Raw genomic sequence first — 19,565 nt, 5'->3', positions numbered from 1 at the left:
AAGATGGATAAAAACAAGTGGATTTTGCTGCTTAATTCGTATTCCAAAAACGCAATATTTATCACAATGCAGTAGTACCATATTTAGACTAGTGGGGGTGCATGGAACATATTGTAAGTAAAATGTTTGACTTGCCTTCCTCTTTTAATTGTGAAATTAAGTTGCAGTGTTAGCACATATTAGCATTAGCTTTTGATTAAAAATGTTTAGCTAAGTTGTCTACGTAGGGGTGGAGAGGTGTTACTAACAAATGGCAATGACTTGGTGAGGAAATACTGCGTCCACCGGTGATTAAAGCAATGGAATCTGGGTGAGCACTCTTTTTAGATTGGGGGGAATATAGGTCCATAATATGTTTCTATTTTTATTCTATTTGGCAGCCTTGTAACAATAACATTCCTCATTTCCGACCCCACCCTCATCGCACTCCCACCTTACGTGCCACTCCCTCCCCGAGGCCTCTCACGTGAGCGACCCTTAACAAAGCACATTTGACATTACTGTACTTAAAAAAATAAGTTTTCTTTATACTTTACAGTACACGCACACACATCATACTGTAAAAACACTCCCTCTTTTCCTCCTCCTGACATTCTCCCACGCAAGTACACACAGCTGTCGTGCAGCTGTCCAATGCAATGGAAAGAGGGGCGATATGGTCGCCCACGAATCAAATACACATGTATAAATAAAGTCATTTGAGTAGGTAGTCAGTTGATCAAACTGGGGGGGGCATTTTAGGCAACAAAAACGTGTAGTAAATAGTTGTGCTCGAGAAAATTGTTGGTGTTTGGATTATTTTTCTAATTAATGTAATTATAGTTAAACTTGTTTTTATTAACTTTATTTATAAACCATTCATTTAATAAAATAAATGCAAAATGTATATATATATATATATATATATATAAATGCAAAATATATATATATATATATATAAATGCAAAATTTATATATATATATATATATATATATATATATATATAAATGCAAAATTTATATATATATATATATATATATATATATATATATATAAAAAGCTTATTTGACAAATAACCTAAATTCACTCCCATTTTTTCAATGGCTATTCATAATTTAGTTAATTAATTTATTTTATATAGTTAAATGTCAAACATACAGTAGCTATGTATTAGTGTGAGTTCATATGCGCATGATGCGAAAAAGGCATGTTTGTGAGAGATGAGTCCTCGAGGCCACCGTTAATCTTTTGTTTTCATGCTATATGGCCTGGATTATGATCTGATCCATTTGTGTCTTTGTTTCTCGTTCAGTTGAGCTGTCCCACGCACGCACGCACGCACGCACGCACGCACGCCTGAGACCTCTCCACCGCCATCGACAGCTGCTGAGCTCGCCTGCTCCACTTGAGGTCGCTTCCAGTCACACGAGGCGAACGTAAACACCCTCATTTTTCCATTCCGTTCTTCTTTTATTCACATACAGTACCTTCACTTCTGCACGGATCACATTCGAGAATATCAAAAGGAATCTAACCCGAAAAAGTGTCGCGGAAGTGGTACGAGGACTACAAAATAGAGCCGAGTAATGCGCATCAAATATATGAACACGGGGGTTGGTCGGGAGGGGGTCCCACACTATTTACAGTGGATTTAAAAACTCCTGTAATCTATCGCGTTTCTTTTTATACATACAACATGTACAGTATCATTCTTGAGTGGATTTGGGGTGGTGAAAGCACACTCTATTCACTCTGCCATAAATAAAACACTTAGAAAAATAGAAGACCTCACGTCAAACAGAGCCATGAAAACGCGTGGAACGATTAACTCATTCACTGCCATTGACGGCTATAGACGTCAAAAATTCATTTGAACTATTTCTATTAGTTTCAAATTTTTTGGAGTGTGACAACCTAGATTTTTTTTATTCTACATTTAGAACAGATACAATTTGTGATTAATCGTGAGTTAACTATTGAAGTCATGCGATTAATTACAATTAAAAATGTTATCGTCTGACACCCCTAATTTTTAATAATCTTTTATTTTATTTTATTGGGGACATCAGGTGATTTTATTTATTTATTGTAATTAATCACATGACTTCACTAGTTAACTCAAGATTAATCACAAATTGTATATCTGTTCTAAATGTGCAATCCAAGTTTTCATACTCTTGTTAACAAAAGTGGAAAAAAATGTGAAACTAATAGAAATAGTTCAAATGAATTTTTGACGTCTATAGCCGTCAATGGCAGTGAATGGGTTAATAAGGAATGACACACTTTGACCTGATAATGAGGTGGGAGTTCCAATATTCCTCTCGAAAAACAGCAACTCAACGGGAACGCTAGTGGTGAAAGTGTGACGGATAGGAATGCAGCAGTTACGTTAAAACCGCCATGTTGGATTAGTAGTGTGCGTGTGTGTACATTCACAGGTGTACCCCGCAGTGTTTAAGGCTCGGGAGGCGTCGTCGTCGCACGTCCTCCCGAGGAGAAGACGACCGAAAAGTCAAACTACTTCTTCTTGGAGTTGACGCTCTTGCACACCCAGTTCATGCCCTCCTGCGGGGGGAGGAGAGATTGAAAAACAGAAAAGAGCGATTGAAAAAAAAATAATAATAATAAAAAGTTGGTGTACCTGGATGCCCTCGCCGGTGAGGGCGGAGCACGACTGGATTTGCCAGATGCGGTCGCGGATGGTGTGCAGGTTGAGGCCCTCGGCGATCTCGGAGGCCGGCGCCGCCGTCAGGAGGTCCTGCTTGTTGGCGAAGATCAACACGGGCACGCCGCTCAGCTTCTCCTCGTCCAGCAACTCGGCCAACTCCTGGGGGAAAAAAAAGAAAGAAAGCCAGTCAGTTGTCATTACATGGCTTCTCAAAATGGCTGCCAAGTTGACCTTCAGTATCATTCAGGCACTTTGTCTTTTGGATTTATATGTCAATGATACGAGCATACATATAAATGTGCAATTTGGGAGTTTTCAAGCAATTGTATATAGGTTATATATTTTTCTGTTATTGCATAAACAAGCGTTTATAAAAAACAAAAAAACAAAAATTAATTGCATTATTTTATGTTGTTGAGACTTTAGCAGCAACCCATAGTTTTTCTTAAAGGGCAGTTACTTTTTATTCCATTTTCACAGTTTCAAGCAGCATTTTTTAGGCAATTGAATTTGTATTATTAAATGTTTACAATTTGTATTTATTGTTGATGCTGTAGTTGACGTTAGCATTTTCCAAGTAATTACATGTAACGGTGTTGTTGATCGAAACAAGCGTGAAAATAAATGTTATTTTATTTATTTTCTGTCGTTGTTGATGATGCTTCAGGAGAAAGCAGATCCTTTTAAAGGTATTTTTTATTTAATTAGTATTTTTTGCTGCGGATGCTTTAGCAGAAACCAGGATTTTCACTTATTTAAACAAATTATTATTATTATTTTGTTGCAAACTGCCCTTTTTTTAAGTTATAGATTTTTTGTTGATTTTGTAGCTTCTTTTTAAATAAAAATAACTATTTTTAACAGTTTTTTATTATTGAAGCAGAAATCAACATTTGTTTTTAAAAAGCAAATGTTTTTTTCCCATTATTTTTTTGTTGTTACCTTGGAAGAAACCAAATATTTTTTCTAGTAATTATTATTTTTTATATTATTAATAATGATGACTACTATACTATATATTTTTGTTGTTTTAAAATCAATGTTGGATTGACTTCATACATAATGAAAACAACTATTATGTAAAAACTTGACTTTTTTTTTTTTTTTTTTAGGTAGGCATCTTCCAAACATGGAGCATGTTGCAGAAGAATGAATAATGTCTCGGACCGGGTACATACCTGACCCGTCTCCTCAAATCTCTTCCTGTCAGCGCTGTCGATGACATAAATCTGCAAAACAAACGTCAAGTTAAGATGTGAACGGTGACATAGTTCCACAACGTGTCGACAACGTTACGAGCATACGAGCACGTCTGTGTTTTCAAAGTAGTTCCTCCAGTAGGGCCTGATCTTCCTCTGGCCGCCGATGTCCCAAACGTTGAGCTTGAAGCCTTGCGACTGAACACTCTTGATGTTGAAGCCCTGGAGGAGGAGGAGGAGGAGGATTTGTGACTCTTAAACTACAAATTGTTAGTCCAATAGTAGTTATTGTTAACTTACTGTCACAATATCAAAAAACAATACCAACGTGCTTGGTAATTTTTTTTTATTTTTCTTTACGTCTGTGTAGATTGGATCACTACTTGCCTGGGTGGGAGTGATATGGCTGATGTCCTCGGAGGCGAGCTGCTTGAGAAGGGTGGTCTTTCCGCCGTTGTCTAGCCCCAGCAGTAGTATCCTCACCTCCTGGTCCGGTGTGCTCTTCAGCTTGCGCAGGATTGACAGCAATCCCTGCACGCACAAATCACATTATTAAATAACATGTCGTGATGCCTGCCATGGTTGTGCATCTTACAAACATCAATCCATCACTTCTCTTTGCTTGGTTCTGTAAAAATAAGTGAACGGACAAACCTGATTTCAGAAGACTTTTATGTAAGAAACCTCATGCAATTTTATTTGTCTTTATTTTTCCAATGGTCCACACAGGAAGGCCGGAGCCGAGATTCGAACCCAGAACCATAGAACTGTGATGCGGACGTGCAAAACACGAGTCGCAGTCCTTCCGTCTTCCAAACATGTATTCAGTGCATCGAAAACGGTCTTGGTCTTCGTCTAAACTGGTGTCCTGTTGTCTTTTGACTGGCTGGTAATTGGCTCGGATAACGACAGCACCAGAGATGCTAAACGCGGCTAATTTGCTAGGCTAATCTCTCCCCCTTGGCAACTGAAGCTAACGCAACAAGGCGCCTTTCGCGGTTGGATCGCCCCCGCGAACAACGTTAACAACTTTGCATTCCTGCCTGATTTATAGCGATCACATTTCGGCCCGTTTTCGGACAGTTAACGGTAATTACGAGCGAATTACGGACACTCACCATCTTGTTGTCTTGTGTCGTGGAGACGCCGCCGCGGAGGGTTACTAAGGACGATGACGTCACTTGCACAGGCACGCGCGCGAGTGGTTGATGTATTAAGCCGCTAAAGTGCTTGAAAAGCACTTTAATAATATTATCCCCACGCTGTAAACATGCTGGGAATCTACGTAAAAATGGATAATAAAATATTGGACGTGAGAATTAAATCCGTTGTTCTCACTCCCATCCACAGATGGCGAGAGTGAGGCTGAAGTTGCTTGCACCAACAACGCTTTGTCTTTTACTTGCATCAACGATATGTATGGATATAATTTTCTGTTTCACATTTTATTCTTTTCAAGTAACAAAACTTTTTACCCTAATTTAACTCCACAGATATGGGACCGAAGCCTGCAGTTCCACTAGGCAAGCAGATAGATAGATAGATAGATAGATAGATAGATAGATAGATAGATAGATAGATAGATAGATAGATAGATAGATAGATAGATAGATAGATAGATAGATAGAGTTAAACTAGGCGGGCTTTAGGACCTACTCAACTCGCTGGGAGCTGCTATACCTTACCACACCACAGGTGGCGACAACGAGACTAATTTTCCTGACAACCGTCAAGTAAGCACTCATCCACTTTGTCTTTTTTGTCTCGCAAAACAACATACGGGAGCGTTTAGAACCAGGCATAAAGACACTGTTGATTTATCTTAGGTTTATTGCAGAAATTCGTTGGATCAATCTCGGTCGTGACATACGAAAACAACAATTATTCGACTCGCACGCTAACTTGTGCCATATTTACTCGCTTCCGGGTTCTCTACCAATCACAAGCCTCTCTTGGATTCAGTCTCGCGTCATGTGGCGTTTAAGGACCCTCGTAAATTTAGAAACATCATGAATGGAACCGTCTCTAGCGCATAACCCAGTTCGTTACAAAACTTCCATAGACATTTTAAAGGCAGGTGATTTTTATTTTAAGTAGTCGTTTGACTTGATATATTTGATTTATTTATTTGTATTAACTGTATAATGTTTTGTGATTCTGCATACTATATGATATGAATACAATTTTACTGTAAGAGTAGTTAGGTCGTGGACTCTTTACAATTTAGCAAACTCGAAGACAATTTTATCCTTCGGGTTTTAGGACCCAGCCGTTTTCCGTGCCGCGGGGAGCTGCCCCTCCGCGCTATTGGCGGAGAGCTTGCCACGTGCAACATTTCTTTACGTTTCTTGACTTGACCTGGCAGCTTTTTACTCACAGGCGGCGGACGACCCCCTCGAAGGTGAGAATTGCGTCTTGACGTGCAATCTAAATCACAAAAATGTGTTTCTTCATGTTTTTCTTCATGTTTTCTCGTTGCGGGCAGACCGCCAGTAACACGAGACACAAGTTGCATCACTCTACCGGGCATATGTTTTCTCTGCTTTTTTTGGAATATCCTCCCCACCCAACTCTGACCCCACTCACGAATGCAATTGAATCGCACCCTCGGTTATTCTTTAATGCAATTAAATGCATTTTCAACACCTAGGGCGTCTAGGGACAGCGTGAACTACATCCAGGTGTGCTCCGGCTTGTAGATCCAGTTTCTCAAGCTTCAGTTGCACACAGAGGTGCTTCTTTTAACGGCTATAATAAATTGTATTAATGTGTATTAAGTGTGAGTAAAATGCTGTCTGAAGTTACTCTAGTAATATCATGATCCATTAGTTTGTTTACTAACGCAGGCAGGCATGTGAGAAAATAAACATCTGGAAACTTAATAAGCTTCTCCTTATTTCCTTTTTTTAACATATTCTACTAATGACCTACTTTCATGCATGTGAAAATCCTGCAGAGGCCTATCAGTTTTAGGCTTGTTGATAAAGCTTTGTAAGCGTTACGAAAAATATTGACTTTTGACTGTTGCCGACCCACATTTGAAAGTAAACAGATCCAGAACCATCCAGATCAAGTCATGCTGGGGTCGCACAAAGTTCCTTAAAAGGAACAATTGCAGCAACATCTGTGAATAGCTAACTCCTCATGTGACTAATTAGTAAGTTATGCTGTTGTTTTTCTTTGGGAACCTGGATTCTACTGGTTCTGGTCGAGTAGCGTAGCGCTAGACAACCTCACCAACCATTCACTAGGTGCCTGTCAATTATTTCTAGTGGGGGGGACTTGTTTCGGGTTTTTTTTTCTCAAGAGGATGCAAAGGGCACGCTGATTGCTACCAAATTTGAACCTAATCGAATAAATCAACTCCATGCCCCCTACTGGCAGAAATGTAAATGCACTCTCTTCCTCAGGTCTTCATTCGAACCTTTTCGGAGGACAAACGTTAACCCTCCCCTGCGACCCGTGAATCCTCCGCCATGGCGCTCAGCCCCACATTCGACATCGACGCCCCGCGATGGGACCAGACCACCTTCATGGGGCGCCTCAAGCACTTCTTCAACATCACCGACTGGCGGACGGCGCTCTTGCCCGACTCGCGCCTGGACGAGGCCAAAGCCTTGGTGGAGAGCTGCAGGTAGGACACGGCGATTATAGAAAATGTTTCACGATGACGCGTTCAACTGCACGTTCTGTTTTTCCAGGGCCGGCTCGGTCCCACCGGGTACCACCGAGGAGCAACTCCACTACGCCAAGAAGCTGTATGACTCCGCCTTCCACCCCGACTCGGGCGACCGCATGAACATCATCGGCCGCATGTCCTTCCAAGTCCCCGGCGGCATGGCCATCACCGGCTGCATGCTGCAGTTCTATAGGTAGACTTGTGCAAACGTCACCACGGACGTGTTCTTCTGCAGAGTTTTGTTTATTTCTATTGCGCAAGGTGTGGGCTTATCGTGACAGGAGAAAGAAGGTGTTGCGTTAATCAGAAAGGTTATGAAAGACAGTTAACGAAACTAGAGGAAATCTAAAATAAATAAATACAATGAAATAATAAAATAAAATACTGTAAAAACAAATGCTTTTAAAATATAGAAAAGCAATTGGAACGACTTCTTATGTTTATAAACCTAGCAAATTGTAGCAAAAAATGTCAGTTTTGTGTTTGCACACATTAGCTTTCAAGGGTTTGTTTTAAACATATTTATTTTAATTTAACTAAAAATTGTAGTCTACAAAATAATTAGTGATATATTTTAATCTTGCAGACAACAAATACTCCTTATACTTAAAAAAAAAAACTAATACTAAAACTAAGAAAAAACAAAAGTAATTTTTGAAAGAAAAAAAAAACTAACAAGCTTGCTCCAAAACCTCATTTAAACTAATTGCATTTTTTTTAAAAGTGAAAAAACAATATAAAAACTAACTATAATGAAAAATCCAAAACTATTCTAACTCTGACTGAGCATGCAGGGAACTTATTTTTTTCTTCATTCTAAAGATTTCTCGTCATTATTAATGTTTCTCGTGATGTTTATCACGAATAACTAAGTTGGGGGGGGGGGGGGCGTAACGACACGTACTGCACATTGTTGTATGCATATGACCAAGTGTTTCTTGCACATTTTTAAAACTAGATTATCTCTAGTCAATTTTTTAAAATTTATTATTGTACAGAAGAGTCATCACGTTTATTGCAAAAACACACACATGGCCAATTTGATCAATTTTATACTGGATTATTCCTATTGATTTTGTTTAGTTAAATTGCACAGGTGACAGTTATGAATAACTGGTGAGAGGAGGAATCATGTTAATGTGTGTCACAGGAAAATTGTGAACCCTTTCGCAGTAGACAAGAAACAAATGCGATGTACAATTGAATACAAACATACTTGACAACCGCGACGGCAGCTGTTAAAAAGTGCATCGGCGACTGTGCCTTTCCAGAACTGTTCCTGCGGTGGTCTTCTGGCAGTGGGTCAATCAGTCCTTCAACGCGCTGGTCAACTACACCAACCGCAACGCCGCCTCGCCCATCACCCCCAAGTAAGACCTCTTCACACCCATCGCCATGGCAGGCTTCAAATGACATCACCGTTGTGCGCCTCAGGCAGATCGGCGTCGCCTACGTGACCGCCACCAGCACGGCTTTAGCCACGGCGGTGGGACTCAACCTCTACACGAAGGTACGGTTGCCACGGATACTGGATTGACGCTTTTGTGTGTGAAGTCTCTCGCAGTGGCTCCACATCACACTCTACACCCCCCCCACCCCCTCCTCCCGCAGAGAGCACCTCCCCTGGTGGCGCGATGGGTCCCTTTCGCGGCCGTGGCGGCGGCCAACTGTGTCAACATTCCTATGATGAGGCAACAGTGAGTCCCTCATACACACTCTGAGGACTTTCAGGATCAATTTGCATTACTCCACCAGTTGACAGTAATCATACAGTAATTTCTGGACTACAAGCCGCTACGTTTTTCACTTGCATTCGACCCCGCGGCTAATGCAAAGGTGCGGCTTATCCATCAGATCACAAGGGGGCGCACTGTAAAGGAAGCGCAAGAGCGTCAGGCAGAGCAAAACGAACCAAGTGAGCCCAAATTATAGTAGGAGGGACAGAACGAGAGCGAGAAAAGAAAGTAGTCGGAACCCGGTGCGGTAACATGAAAACACTTGCGGCTTACAGTCAGGTGCGGCTTATATGTGTAACAAGCTTGAGTATTCCCCAAATTTAGCTAGCGCGGCTTATGGCCTGGTGCGCCTTGTAGTCCAAAAATTACTGTACTTTGAATGTGATTGGCTAATTCTGAACACAGCCACATCCTTAGTGATGAGGGTGTGCATACTTTTGCAACCACCCCTGTGTTGTTTATTTTGATATCACCTCTCAAAAAAATCAAATATTGAATTTTATTGGAGGAAAAGGTTTTGAGTTGACGTTTTTAGATCACCAAACCCGATATTTGAACAAGGGTGTGTAGACTTTCTACATACACTGTATCTGTCATTCCGATAGCGGATTAATCGCGCGATTGCTTATAATAGATTTTTTAAATTTGTTTTTACAAAAGTAAAGATAAATTACAGGCAAAACATTTGACATTGTACAATACTTTGTGTTTGTTTACATTTACAACAAAGAAAAAAATCTTTTTTGGAAGGGGTTTGGTGTGCTAATGTCTAAAAAAACAAAGACAAATCTGGAGAGAAAAAATATTTATATACGAGCAGTTAAAAGTCATTTTTTCCGTCACGTCATTTAAAAAAACGTTTTCTTCCGACTGAAAATGTGCCTAAAATGTTTCTTCAGGGAAATTTTGAATGGCATCGCTGTCACCGATGAAAATGGCAACAAGTTAGGCCACTCAAAAGTAAGATATATATATATATTTTTTTTTTCTGATTAAATATTGAAACTAAAACAGATCTTCAACCTCCTTCATTCACTTGAAATCTTGTCAATTTCCCCCCGCGCAGAAAGCGGCGGCGAAAGGCATCACGCAGGTGGTCATCTCCAGGATCACCATGGCCGCACCGGGAATGAGTACGTAAAGGAAAAAAACAACCCCGTCTTACAAACGGCTCTTTATTTTGCCGCCTCACTCGCGCTCTCCTCCGCAGTCATACTCCCCATCATCATGCAGCGGCTGGAAAAATACAAATTCATGCAGGTTTGTTCCTTGTTTTAGTTTTTTTGCCTTTCTTTGGTTAGAGTAACCCCATGGAGACTTGTTTTCTTCTCTTCCGCAGAGAATCACATACCTCCACGGGCCCATTCAAGTGATGATGGTGGGCGTCTTGTAAGTACAACATCTGGCTGGGGGAGGTTGGAAGGAGTTTTAGTGATACAGGTCTCAAGGTGGGGTCAACTCGCTTTTGTTGTGCTTTTCTCTTAACAGTTTGGTCTTCATGGTGCCGGCAGCCTGCTCGCTGTTCCCGCAAAGATGGTAACTCATGTCTAATTTGTTTTGTTTATCTAAATGTATATTTTATCTAATTGTAATATAATATTTTTCACACATAATTTTATTTTATTTTATTTTTTACTGTTCATAAGTTCCTGGTACTTTTAAGCAAATGAGTCAATAGCAGCAGCCAACAGAGGGCAGTTAAGTAAATCAGGCCCATCTATTTTGCTGCTGAACAGGTTGCGCAAAAACATAATAAAAAAAAAAAAAAAACATCATCAAAATATTTATATTTTATTTTTTACATACATATTTTTTTCAAATATATTTATCAAGAGTATATTAACCCAACTTGCTAAAAACTTTTTTTTTAAATGTATGTTTATCTCCTTAAATATAATTGAATAAAACAAGTAATTCAAGTCAATCTCATTTTCTGCCTCAACAGGCTGCAAAATAAAATAATAAAAAAATCGAAATATAATTTTTCCCTGTAACAGGCTACAAAATAAAATAATTAAAAAATTCTTATTATATTTTCCCTTTTGTTCAAACATAATTTTTTTCTATGCATCTATCTATGTTTTGTATATTTATATTCAGTAGTAATTAGCTTCTTTTTTTTTTTAAACCATTTTATTTACATTTTATCGTTGAATTAACTAATACAGGCCTAGTGCTTTTAACAGTGTGCAAAAAAAAATCTTATTTTGCTTTTGTTCAAAATCATCAACACGTCTCTAAAAATATAATTTAATGACATTTTTCTCAATTGATAAAAAATAAATAAATAAAGGAATTCAAGCCCAACAACAGTCAACAAATGCCAAATAATCAGGTGAGGACGTTTTAATGGCGGAAAGCCATTTTATTGGTTGCTGAGTTCTGACCAGACGTGCCGTCTTTGTGTCCCAGTTCCATCGCCGTGTCAAAGCTGGAGCCCGAACTGCGCGACTCCATCACATCCAAGTACGGGGATGGCGTACACTGTGTCTACTTCAACAAAGGCCTCTGAGAACTCCAGCCGCAGGACTCGCCGCGTACTCACTCTTACTCCTTCTTTCCCCAGTGGTTACTCACATGGTTTCACGAGGTGCTTATTACGTGGAACTTATACCTTATACTGTACGTGGGGAACTTTGATGAATGCTTTTTTAATTCTGCTGAGATGATTTCTCAATTTCTCTCTCATTACAAACCAAATAATCTCTTCTCAGGAATTTTCTTTTGATGACTTTGCTAGCTAGGAACTGAACAAAAGTCCTGGTACTTCTTCTTCTTCTTTTTTTTTTTTTTCTTAAAATGTTTACGTGCCTCGGACAACATCTCTACAGTAACGAGGCTCTCTGGATGTTCTCAAAACACAAATTGATTCCTATGCACGGTTCAAGATGGACACCACTGGTTTCAAAAATATGGGAGTGGTACGCAAAATGGAGGACACAATTCTGACTCTTGATTTGCATGATTCAACTGAAGCTGTGTAAAAAAAAAAGAATTACCATAATTCTCAGTAGATGTTGTAATAAAAGACCTATGATATTTAAAAATCATTACTGTGCTGTTGTATGCTATTTTTTTTTGTTTGGTCAAGAAACTTAATGGTTAGATGACATTGAGTGGGGCAGAAGTGCAGAAACGTCTCGCTAACAGACATATTTTTTTTAGACTTAAGGTTTCCTTGGTTGTTTAATTGTGAGATCGACCAGTCCAGGGTGTACCTCATCTTTTGCCCAAAAGTCAGCTGGTGTAGACTTCACCTCACCTGAAAGTCACAAGTGCCTCTGCAAAAATAACTGCACCTTGGAAGCATGCACCTCCAGTCAAACATTTCCTACATGTGGCTTAATATTGCTTTTACAATGCATTACTTTTGAGGGTGTGCACGCTTTTGCTACCACATTTCAGATATTCCTTCTCTCAAAAAGATGCCTTTTTGTTTTTAAATTCAATCGACAGGTACATGGTATAGGTTAAGTCAGGTCACATTCATGATGGACAAACGTTTTATAATGGATGAATTTATAATATTGGTTTAATTTTTATAACACAGAAACCTGGTATTTGAACAAGAGTGTGTTGGCAAAACACAGTCATATTCCAAATGTGAAGCAGCAGTGCATGTAAGCTAGCAACGATGGATAAATATCGAATTGAAGTCAATTCAAGTTAGTTTGGTTGTTTATTTTTTGTCATGAATGTTAACGTTAAATTCGTATGGCATTTACAGGTATTTTTTTTCGATAGCACAAAATGCCACTTGTTAATGAGTTTAGGGTCTTTTTGGCCTTTCCCGCTCGCCGTAGCCGAAGGGGGGCGCGGCCAGGGAGCAGCGTCTATAAAAAGGCCGAGCATCAGACGACAACAAGAGTCCTTGAACGACTCATGCAAACGGACCAGACTCTTAATGCGGCAGAACCTGACTTTACCTTTATGACTTACGCCAACCATTCGTCTTGTCGTTGACGTCTCGACTCGCTCCAGTAAAAAAAAAAGAAAAAAGATATATATTTATATACCGAAAAAACGACAGTCACTTCTCTTTGGCGTCTACACAGCCAACACTGCAAAAAAAAAAAGGAAAAAAAAAGAGAACCCCAAGAGTCGTCTTGTCTGCGTCAACAATGTCGCTGAGCGTGAACGGCGTCCTGTGCACGCTGGCACTGCTGCTCGTGTGGCGGGCGGAGGAGCTGGCCGAGGCGTGCAGCTGCGCCCCGGTGCACCCGCAACAGGCTTTTTGCAACGCCGACGTGGGTAAGTACACCACCCACACATGCCCAGACACGCATGTTGTTGTTGTTGTTGTTGTTGTCTGTTCCACATGCCGCACCACTCGCACCCCAATCATCAATCTGTTTCGCGTTCTAGTGGTGTTGTGCTGTTCAAGGCCACGACTCGGTTTGCATGCTGATTTTGAAAGCAGCACCCTCCTGCAGACCCCCTTCTAGACCACAACAGACCCCCTTTACACTGCAAAAAAAAAAAACTGGGCTTAACTGTTCCAGTTGTATGAGAAACCTGACCTAAAGAAAATGTCATGCTCAAAAATAACCATTAAAAAGATTTTAGAGCACCATATTGATATTTAATTAAGACATTGCTGACATGACAACTGCATGTACAAATATATATCATCAAACTAAATATAATGGCAAACAGCTTGTAATTAAATTGTTTATTTTTGCTTATGCTGATATCTTAAACTCTACATATAATCACAAAACTTGAGCTTAGCATAGTGATTTCTTTATACTTCCTTGACACTAATTACTACTTTTCTCTTAGACAGGGCTTTGCTGCCATCTTGTGACATTTTAGGAATCTACAGAATGAGCCCAAAAATGTGAAAACTGCTAGTTTTTGTAGTTTTCCTTGATAAACCAAGGATGCCTTGGAATTTTTTTTTTTACTACCTGTCTGCGACCCATTTTGGGTCCTGACTTGGTAATTGTGAATTACAGCTCTGATGCACCTAAACTTGACCACTTTTTTGGCGTTTTGAAATGTCAAGATGTATTGTGTGGTGAAATGTAGAAGTTCTCCTTTGTGGACTGGAAGGAGGACGCCGTTGCATCATTTTAGACCGCATGACGAACGTTTGAAGATATCTACACAATATATATTTATATCTGCACCCGGAGAGTATTTACAGTGATTCACTTTTTCCACATTTTGCTACTTTTATAGCCTTATCGCAATTCATTTTTCCCATCAAAATTCTCCTTCTGTAATTTTTCCTTTTTTTCCAATTTATTTAGAAACATCATTTTTGAGTATGACGTCACATGTTTAGCAGTTAGCTCGCCAGCCTTTGGCCAGTTTTGCCCCTTCCTCTTTGCAGTACCGCCCATCAGGTCTGCCTGAAGTTGCCAAGGAAACAGCATAATGAGCATGATATGCTTTGGGAATATGAATGAATAAATATGAATAACTCTTGTTTTGTGTATATACAGTACATCAATGTTTTTGGCTTTATAGGATAAGCTTCCCTTGAAAATACATCAAAATTAACCATGGCTTAATATGAAAGACAGTGTACTTATCTACTTCAATTCATCGTTTTAAACACTTTGACTTTCACTCTTATTCAATACGACGACTTGATGAAATTCTATCGACGAGTGTGGCGTAAACATAAGTCACTAATATCTTCAAGTTTCAAGCAAGTCCTAAATTTCTGTGGCAAAGATCAGGCAAGTTGAGTCAAGTCCCCACGAAACACATTTTTACACTCGGTGTCTGTACTTGCATTAGCAACACATTCATAATCGCATACTTTTTTTTTTTCTCCTCTCGGTCTTTTTATTTTTCTGTAAGTCAAACGCACAAGCCGGAAGTGAGACGGCGCCTTTTACGAGGCCTTCGGGATGCCGACGGGGCTCGGCCGGGACAACGTGGCACCGCGCAGGGAAAAGAGAGAAGAAGCCGTGTGGAAAGGGTCGGTCTCACTTCTGGGTGGGTGGGGGGGGGGGGGGGGGGCGTTTGAGAAGAAATCAAATCCCAAATCCACACTGCAAACGTTCCTCTCTGTCCAGTTTGTCTTTTTGACTTGATTTCCACTCCTTTTTTGTGAGGAGGGGTGGTGCAAGTTTTGGAATTACAGGAATGCTTCACAAAAAGGGACGCACACTTTGAAACATGCCAAAAACAACATCACGTACGCTGGAAGCGAACGCATGATGCGGAGCGCTGCGGCTCGGGTGACATCTGGATGACATCCTGGGTGTGTTTCCAAGCCAAGGGGGAAGCAATAAAAGTAGCAGTGTGTGAGAAAATTGGTGCGAGAAGTTGCACTTGATGGTCATTGTTTTTGTTTGTGTTGCTTTTGTCTATTTACAGTGGATTTCTTATGACGAGTGGGAACGTTTTAAGGGTTTTAGTTTGAGACTGATGGGGCGATATGGCTTCAAAATAAAATCAGATCTTAAGCGCTTTAAAAAAAAAAATTTAAGAGTGATGTTGCTAAAATACAGCAACCAAATCACTCATTTGGCGAAATTGACATCGCTTTTGTAAACTAGTCTCTCTGTTCACAACCATGTTATTAGCGTAAGCAGTGCATGTCAGCGGTGATGTGGACGCTACAAAAAAATATATTTAGGGAAAAAAAAATCATCCCAACAAATAAACATCTTATGCTCGTTTGATTCCTTTCCTTGAGAAACAGGATGTCTGTGTTTGGTGAGCCGGTGTGTTTTTTAGACCTTTCGTAGATCAACAGACCATTACGGGAAGTCTAAAATGTGGTTTTTGGTTTATGCGTGACCCAGCAGCACAGTCATTGAGAAGCATTTTTGTTTTTGTTTTTAAGCCCGCATGTCTGTGTGTGCTTCCTGCAAACGACAACGTCAAAAATGATGCGGTCTGACAATGGGTGTTTATGTAGTGGAAATGGCTTCCATACTGTAAATAACTAGCGTATATGACCAGCTGTTTTGATGCCGCATGGCGGACCGCAAGCCGCAGCGGTCATGCAGTGTCATGCTCTCGCCGCAAACGTCGGCGACAATACAGTTTTAACTTGCTAGTTAGTGCGGCAACGATTCTCTTGCGGTTACGCGGCTGCTTGTTGCTAGGCAGAATTAGTGGGACTCAAAAAAAAAAAAAATGCCAGTAATGCTTACTATGTTGTTTCCATTGCAACTCAGGCCGGACTTTTTAAGTTAAAAATAGCTTCTTTTTTTCGACTCCCAGGATTCCTCACAGTAGCCTGGCCAATGGTAGCTAGCGCTAAGCTAGCGCTAGGCTAGCGCTAAGCTAGCGCTAAGCTAGCTCTTCAGTCCGGCTGGTGAACAAGTAACCAAAATCACTTCGTATGCTGCTGTGACGGCAAGAGAGGCCAGCAGTGAAGTAACAAAGAAAAATATGTTAACTTGACACACTGCCTAGCTAATTTAATGCCCATTAGCCGGCTAAATAGACTGGGTGACACGGTGGAAAATGTTCACATAGGACACCGAAAGAACTACGAAACATGTTTATTTATAAAACTCAAAAATGTTATTCCTATTAGCTTAATCTCACTCCTTTTACTCCACTGCCCCTCACATAGTAGAGAAAGTATAGTGAGATTAATTGGAAGGAACAGGAAGTCAAACAAATGTACACAAGATACTAAACCTGCCTCACAGGGCAGAGAAATGACATGAAGATGCGGGAAAGTCAAACATGCTATATAGGCCGCTACCACTACTGCTGTCTAAAATGATGTAACAAATCCACAAAGAGGAACTTTTAGGTTTCACCATTTAACTTTTGGTGAGCTGAAGTAGCAAAGGAGGAAGTCCAAACCAAGATGGGAAATTTCAAAATAAAGGCGCTTGTTCACACGCTGCTGTTGTACATTAGCGTTGCAGACGGAATACAGCTGACATGACAGAAATTACAGCTGACGTTTTAGCTTTAGCGCAGCCCGACGTAATTGGCTCAACATGTGGCGGCGGATGGAAAAGGAAGAGGGTCGTCATGGCGGTGGTGGGCTGAATGGAGGGGGGGGGGACTTTGTGCATGGAAAAGTTGTCCAAAATTGAAATCTGAGTCATTGCGCCGCATCCTGAGAGCGCTAACAAGCGAAATGTGGGTCACTCGGTGGTTTGCTGTCGGATTGGCGGCCTGGTGCATATCACATGACCTTGTGGTGTTTGATCTGCTGTCTGTAGAGTTGACTGTGTCAGTGTGATCACGTGGACTATATGTCTTGTTTTTGACTTTTTTTTCTTTTTCTCTGGTTTGTGATGTCTTCTACCGTTCCCATCATCTTTTTCTCCCATGGTTCACATCGTGTTCTACGACCTTCTTCATGGTCTCTGATTCACATCTTATTCTGTTGGGATCCTCGTCTTTGTTGGGTCTTCTGTGGTTCGCATCTGTCCTGTTCTCCATTTTGCGTTTTCTTTTACAGCTCACATTGTTTTGGTCTCGTATGATCTGTATCATTTCTTCAGTCTTCAGTTTCTATAGTTTGTTTGTGTTGCCCTCTTCTACAGTTAGTGTTTTCTAGTTTGCATCATTTTTTTTGATGGATTCTGTTGCCTGTGGTTTGCATCTTTGTTTCAAGTCTTCTGTGGATTACATTGTTTTTTTTTTGTTTTTTTTTGTATGTGCCTGACATCTTTTACCATTTGTCGTCTACGATTAATCTTCTACAATTCAAGTGGTCATCTTCTTCCTCTATGGTTCGCAATTTTAGCGCTGCCCATCCGTCGAGTATACCTGATTCGAATTGGGCCTCATTTGTGCGAATCATATTATCGGAGTTCATCGTAGTATATGCCCCAAAATGGCTGCTTCGAGACAAAATGTCTGACTTCCTGTTCAATTTTGGACGCGTGGGTCTTTGAGACATTTTTCTGTGTGTCTTGATTGTGTCAACTATTGAACTATTTTCCAGGGGGAACCACTGAGTAGCTTGTTTGGGCGCTACTACTTCATTTATTAAGCGGCGTGTCGTGTACATTGCTAATTTCACAGCAACTTCCTGTCAGCTTAGCACCCCCGTCGTCGATCCTCTGCTCGTTAGAATGCTCAAAAAAACTCTGAATGAGGTCAGGAAGCGAAAGCAGGATGGTCGGGGGGGGGGGGGTGCGGAGGAGGAATGCAGGCCAGAGCGCCAGCCAGGTACAACCGCACTCGTGTGCTGAATATTTGCAGAGTGGGACTGAAAACGCTGAGGTTTGCACACAGTTCCAAGTATAAGAAGTTGAGAATTATTCAACCTGTAAAAGAGCTTGCGGACATTTGAAAGAGTTCACATTAAAGCACTTTGCGATGTTGATGACGACCGTAATGTTGTCAAAATGACGTCAATGGATGAATTTGAACCTCTGCTGTTTTGGTTGTATATCATTTGTTACCCATGTGGGGCAGCGTAGTCGTGATGTTAATAAACTCGGTGAGTTTGTCTCCGGGAACGTCTGCGTGCATTTCATCCACTTCTGATTGTTTTTCCTTGACTCCCTTGCTCACATTTTCCATTGAGAATTTCATGTCGTAAGCATAGTTGAAGCGGGACGTCGCCAAACACATGCGCCGCGTTCGTATCAGCTTTCAGGTTCTTTAAATAGAGTAGAATGAAAAGCCTTTTTTAGTCATCATATAGCGTCTCCGGTGCAGCTCGTCATTTCTGGTCGGTCATAATGCGATGTTAAAAAAATCCCCCAGCATGATTTTCATTGTTTTTTTTAACGTTTTTTTTATTTTTATGCAAGAGCATACGGAAGGCCTTTGATGCCATTTATGACATGAAGAGGTGGCTCAAAGCAATGGTATTTATTACAAAAACCGGCCAGCAGTTAGCAGCAGAGTATAAGAGATCAGCCAGGGCCATGTTGCAACAAGCTCTTTTTGTCAAGTGTTTTCACCAGGAATGTGAATTGCTGCAAAACGGAAACAGGTAAAAAAATGTAAATGTTTTCCTGATGAAATAAGATAATCTTTTTTTTTTTTGTAGGTTCCATGTTTTTTATAGTAATAGAACACAATATTCTGTGGGCCTTGCAAATCCAGCGAAACGGCCGTGAGCGAAAGGGATTGCTTCAGTGAAAATGGCTGGGAGCGAACCAGTTTTGCAGTCACACTGGCACGTTACTTGACAAAAAAAACTCACTAAACCGACCGTTTTCTTGAACAGTGATCCGAGCGAAGGTGGTCGGCGAGCGAGAGGTGGACTCTGGCAACGACATCTACGGGAACCCCATCAAGAGGATTCAGTATGACGTCAAGCAGATCAAGGTCGTCGCAAGTCAATCGCGGCGTGTGCGTCCGCGGCGTCCTCAAAGCTTCAAATTCAAACGTCGTTTTTTTT

General features: G+C 40.6%; 3 protein-coding genes across 5 annotated transcripts in view; 2 read left to right on the top strand and 1 right to left on the bottom strand.

Annotated features, from left to right (window-relative positions):
• Window positions 1-19,565, top strand: part of timp2a (TIMP metallopeptidase inhibitor 2a) — a 76,265-nt gene that overhangs the window by 49,038 nt on the left and 7,662 nt on the right. Inside the window, exons 2-3 of one of the 2 annotated variants that reach the window (XM_086065208.1) lie at window positions 13,344-13,516; window positions 19,392-19,492. In XM_086065208.1, the coding sequence (XP_085921334.1) occupies window positions 13,387-13,516; window positions 19,392-19,492 (231 nt within the window). In that variant the 5' untranslated portion in view covers window positions 13,344-13,386. Of the gene's footprint in view, window positions 1-13,118; window positions 13,517-19,391; window positions 19,493-19,565 lie in introns of those variants that run through there. The other variant, XM_086065207.1, reaches the window with a different exon arrangement.
• On the bottom strand, window positions 1,133-5,116 carry arl3b (ADP ribosylation factor like GTPase 3b). The gene is made up of 6 exons (XM_086063680.1): window positions 4,969-5,116; window positions 4,238-4,381; window positions 3,956-4,072; window positions 3,830-3,880; window positions 2,625-2,810; window positions 1,133-2,548 (listed from the first exon to the last, which is right to left on the bottom strand). Exons 1-6 carry the CDS (start codon window positions 4,969-4,971, stop codon window positions 2,501-2,503), a joined length of 549 nt encoding a protein of 182 aa, XP_085919806.1. The 5' UTR covers window positions 4,972-5,116; the 3' UTR covers window positions 1,133-2,500.
• Window positions 5,470-12,315, top strand: sfxn2 (sideroflexin 2). 2 transcript variants are annotated; one of them, XM_086063679.1, is made up of 12 exons: window positions 5,470-5,583; window positions 7,261-7,484; window positions 7,552-7,722; window positions 8,801-8,899; window positions 8,964-9,039; window positions 9,141-9,226; window positions 10,165-10,225; window positions 10,332-10,398; window positions 10,476-10,525; window positions 10,605-10,654; window positions 10,754-10,801; window positions 11,678-12,315. In XM_086063679.1, the coding sequence occupies exons 2-12, from the start codon at window positions 7,327-7,329 to the stop codon at window positions 11,775-11,777; spliced, it is 966 nt and encodes a 321-aa protein (XP_085919805.1). In that variant the 5' UTR covers window positions 5,470-5,583; window positions 7,261-7,326; the 3' UTR covers window positions 11,778-12,315. The 2 variants fall into 2 exon arrangements, with proteins under 2 accessions (XP_085919805.1, XP_085919804.1); XM_086063678.1 differs by lacking the exon at window positions 5,470-5,583 and adding an exon at window positions 6,094-6,251.

This window comes from Leptonotus elevatus, chromosome 20 (genome assembly GCF_054856555.1).
Source record: "Leptonotus elevatus isolate MCC_2025b chromosome 20, RoL_Lele_1.0, whole genome shotgun sequence".
Taxonomy (NCBI): Eukaryota; Metazoa; Chordata; class Actinopteri; order Syngnathiformes; family Syngnathidae; genus Leptonotus; species Leptonotus elevatus.
The sequence above is the reverse complement of the archived record's forward strand: the minus strand, read 5'-3'. Positions and strand labels throughout refer to the sequence as shown.

What these genes read in the sequence shown, in the direction of transcription:
- sfxn2 (XM_086063679.1), top strand. Translation starts at nt 7,327, where the DNA reads ATGGCGCTCAGCCCCACATTCGACATCGACGCCCCGCGATGGGACCAG. An exon ending in GACTCAACCTCTACACGAAG is followed by an intron (nt 9,040 to 9,140) that starts GTACGGTTGCCA and finishes CTCCTCCCGCAG; the next exon opens with AGAGCACCTCCCCTGGTGGC. An exon ending in AAAAATACAAATTCATGCAG is followed by an intron (nt 10,526 to 10,604) that starts GTTTGTTCCTTG and finishes TCTCTTCCGCAG; the next exon opens with AGAATCACATACCTCCACGG.
- arl3b (XM_086063680.1), bottom strand. An exon ending in GCCATATCACTCCCACCCAG is followed by an intron (nt 4,073 to 4,237) that starts GCAAGTAGTGAT and finishes CTCCTCCTCCAG; the next exon opens with GGCTTCAACATCAAGAGTGT. An exon ending in GATTTGAGGAGACGGGTCAG is followed by an intron (nt 2,811 to 3,829) that starts GTATGTACCCGG and finishes TTTTTCCCCCAG; the next exon opens with GAGTTGGCCGAGTTGCTGGA.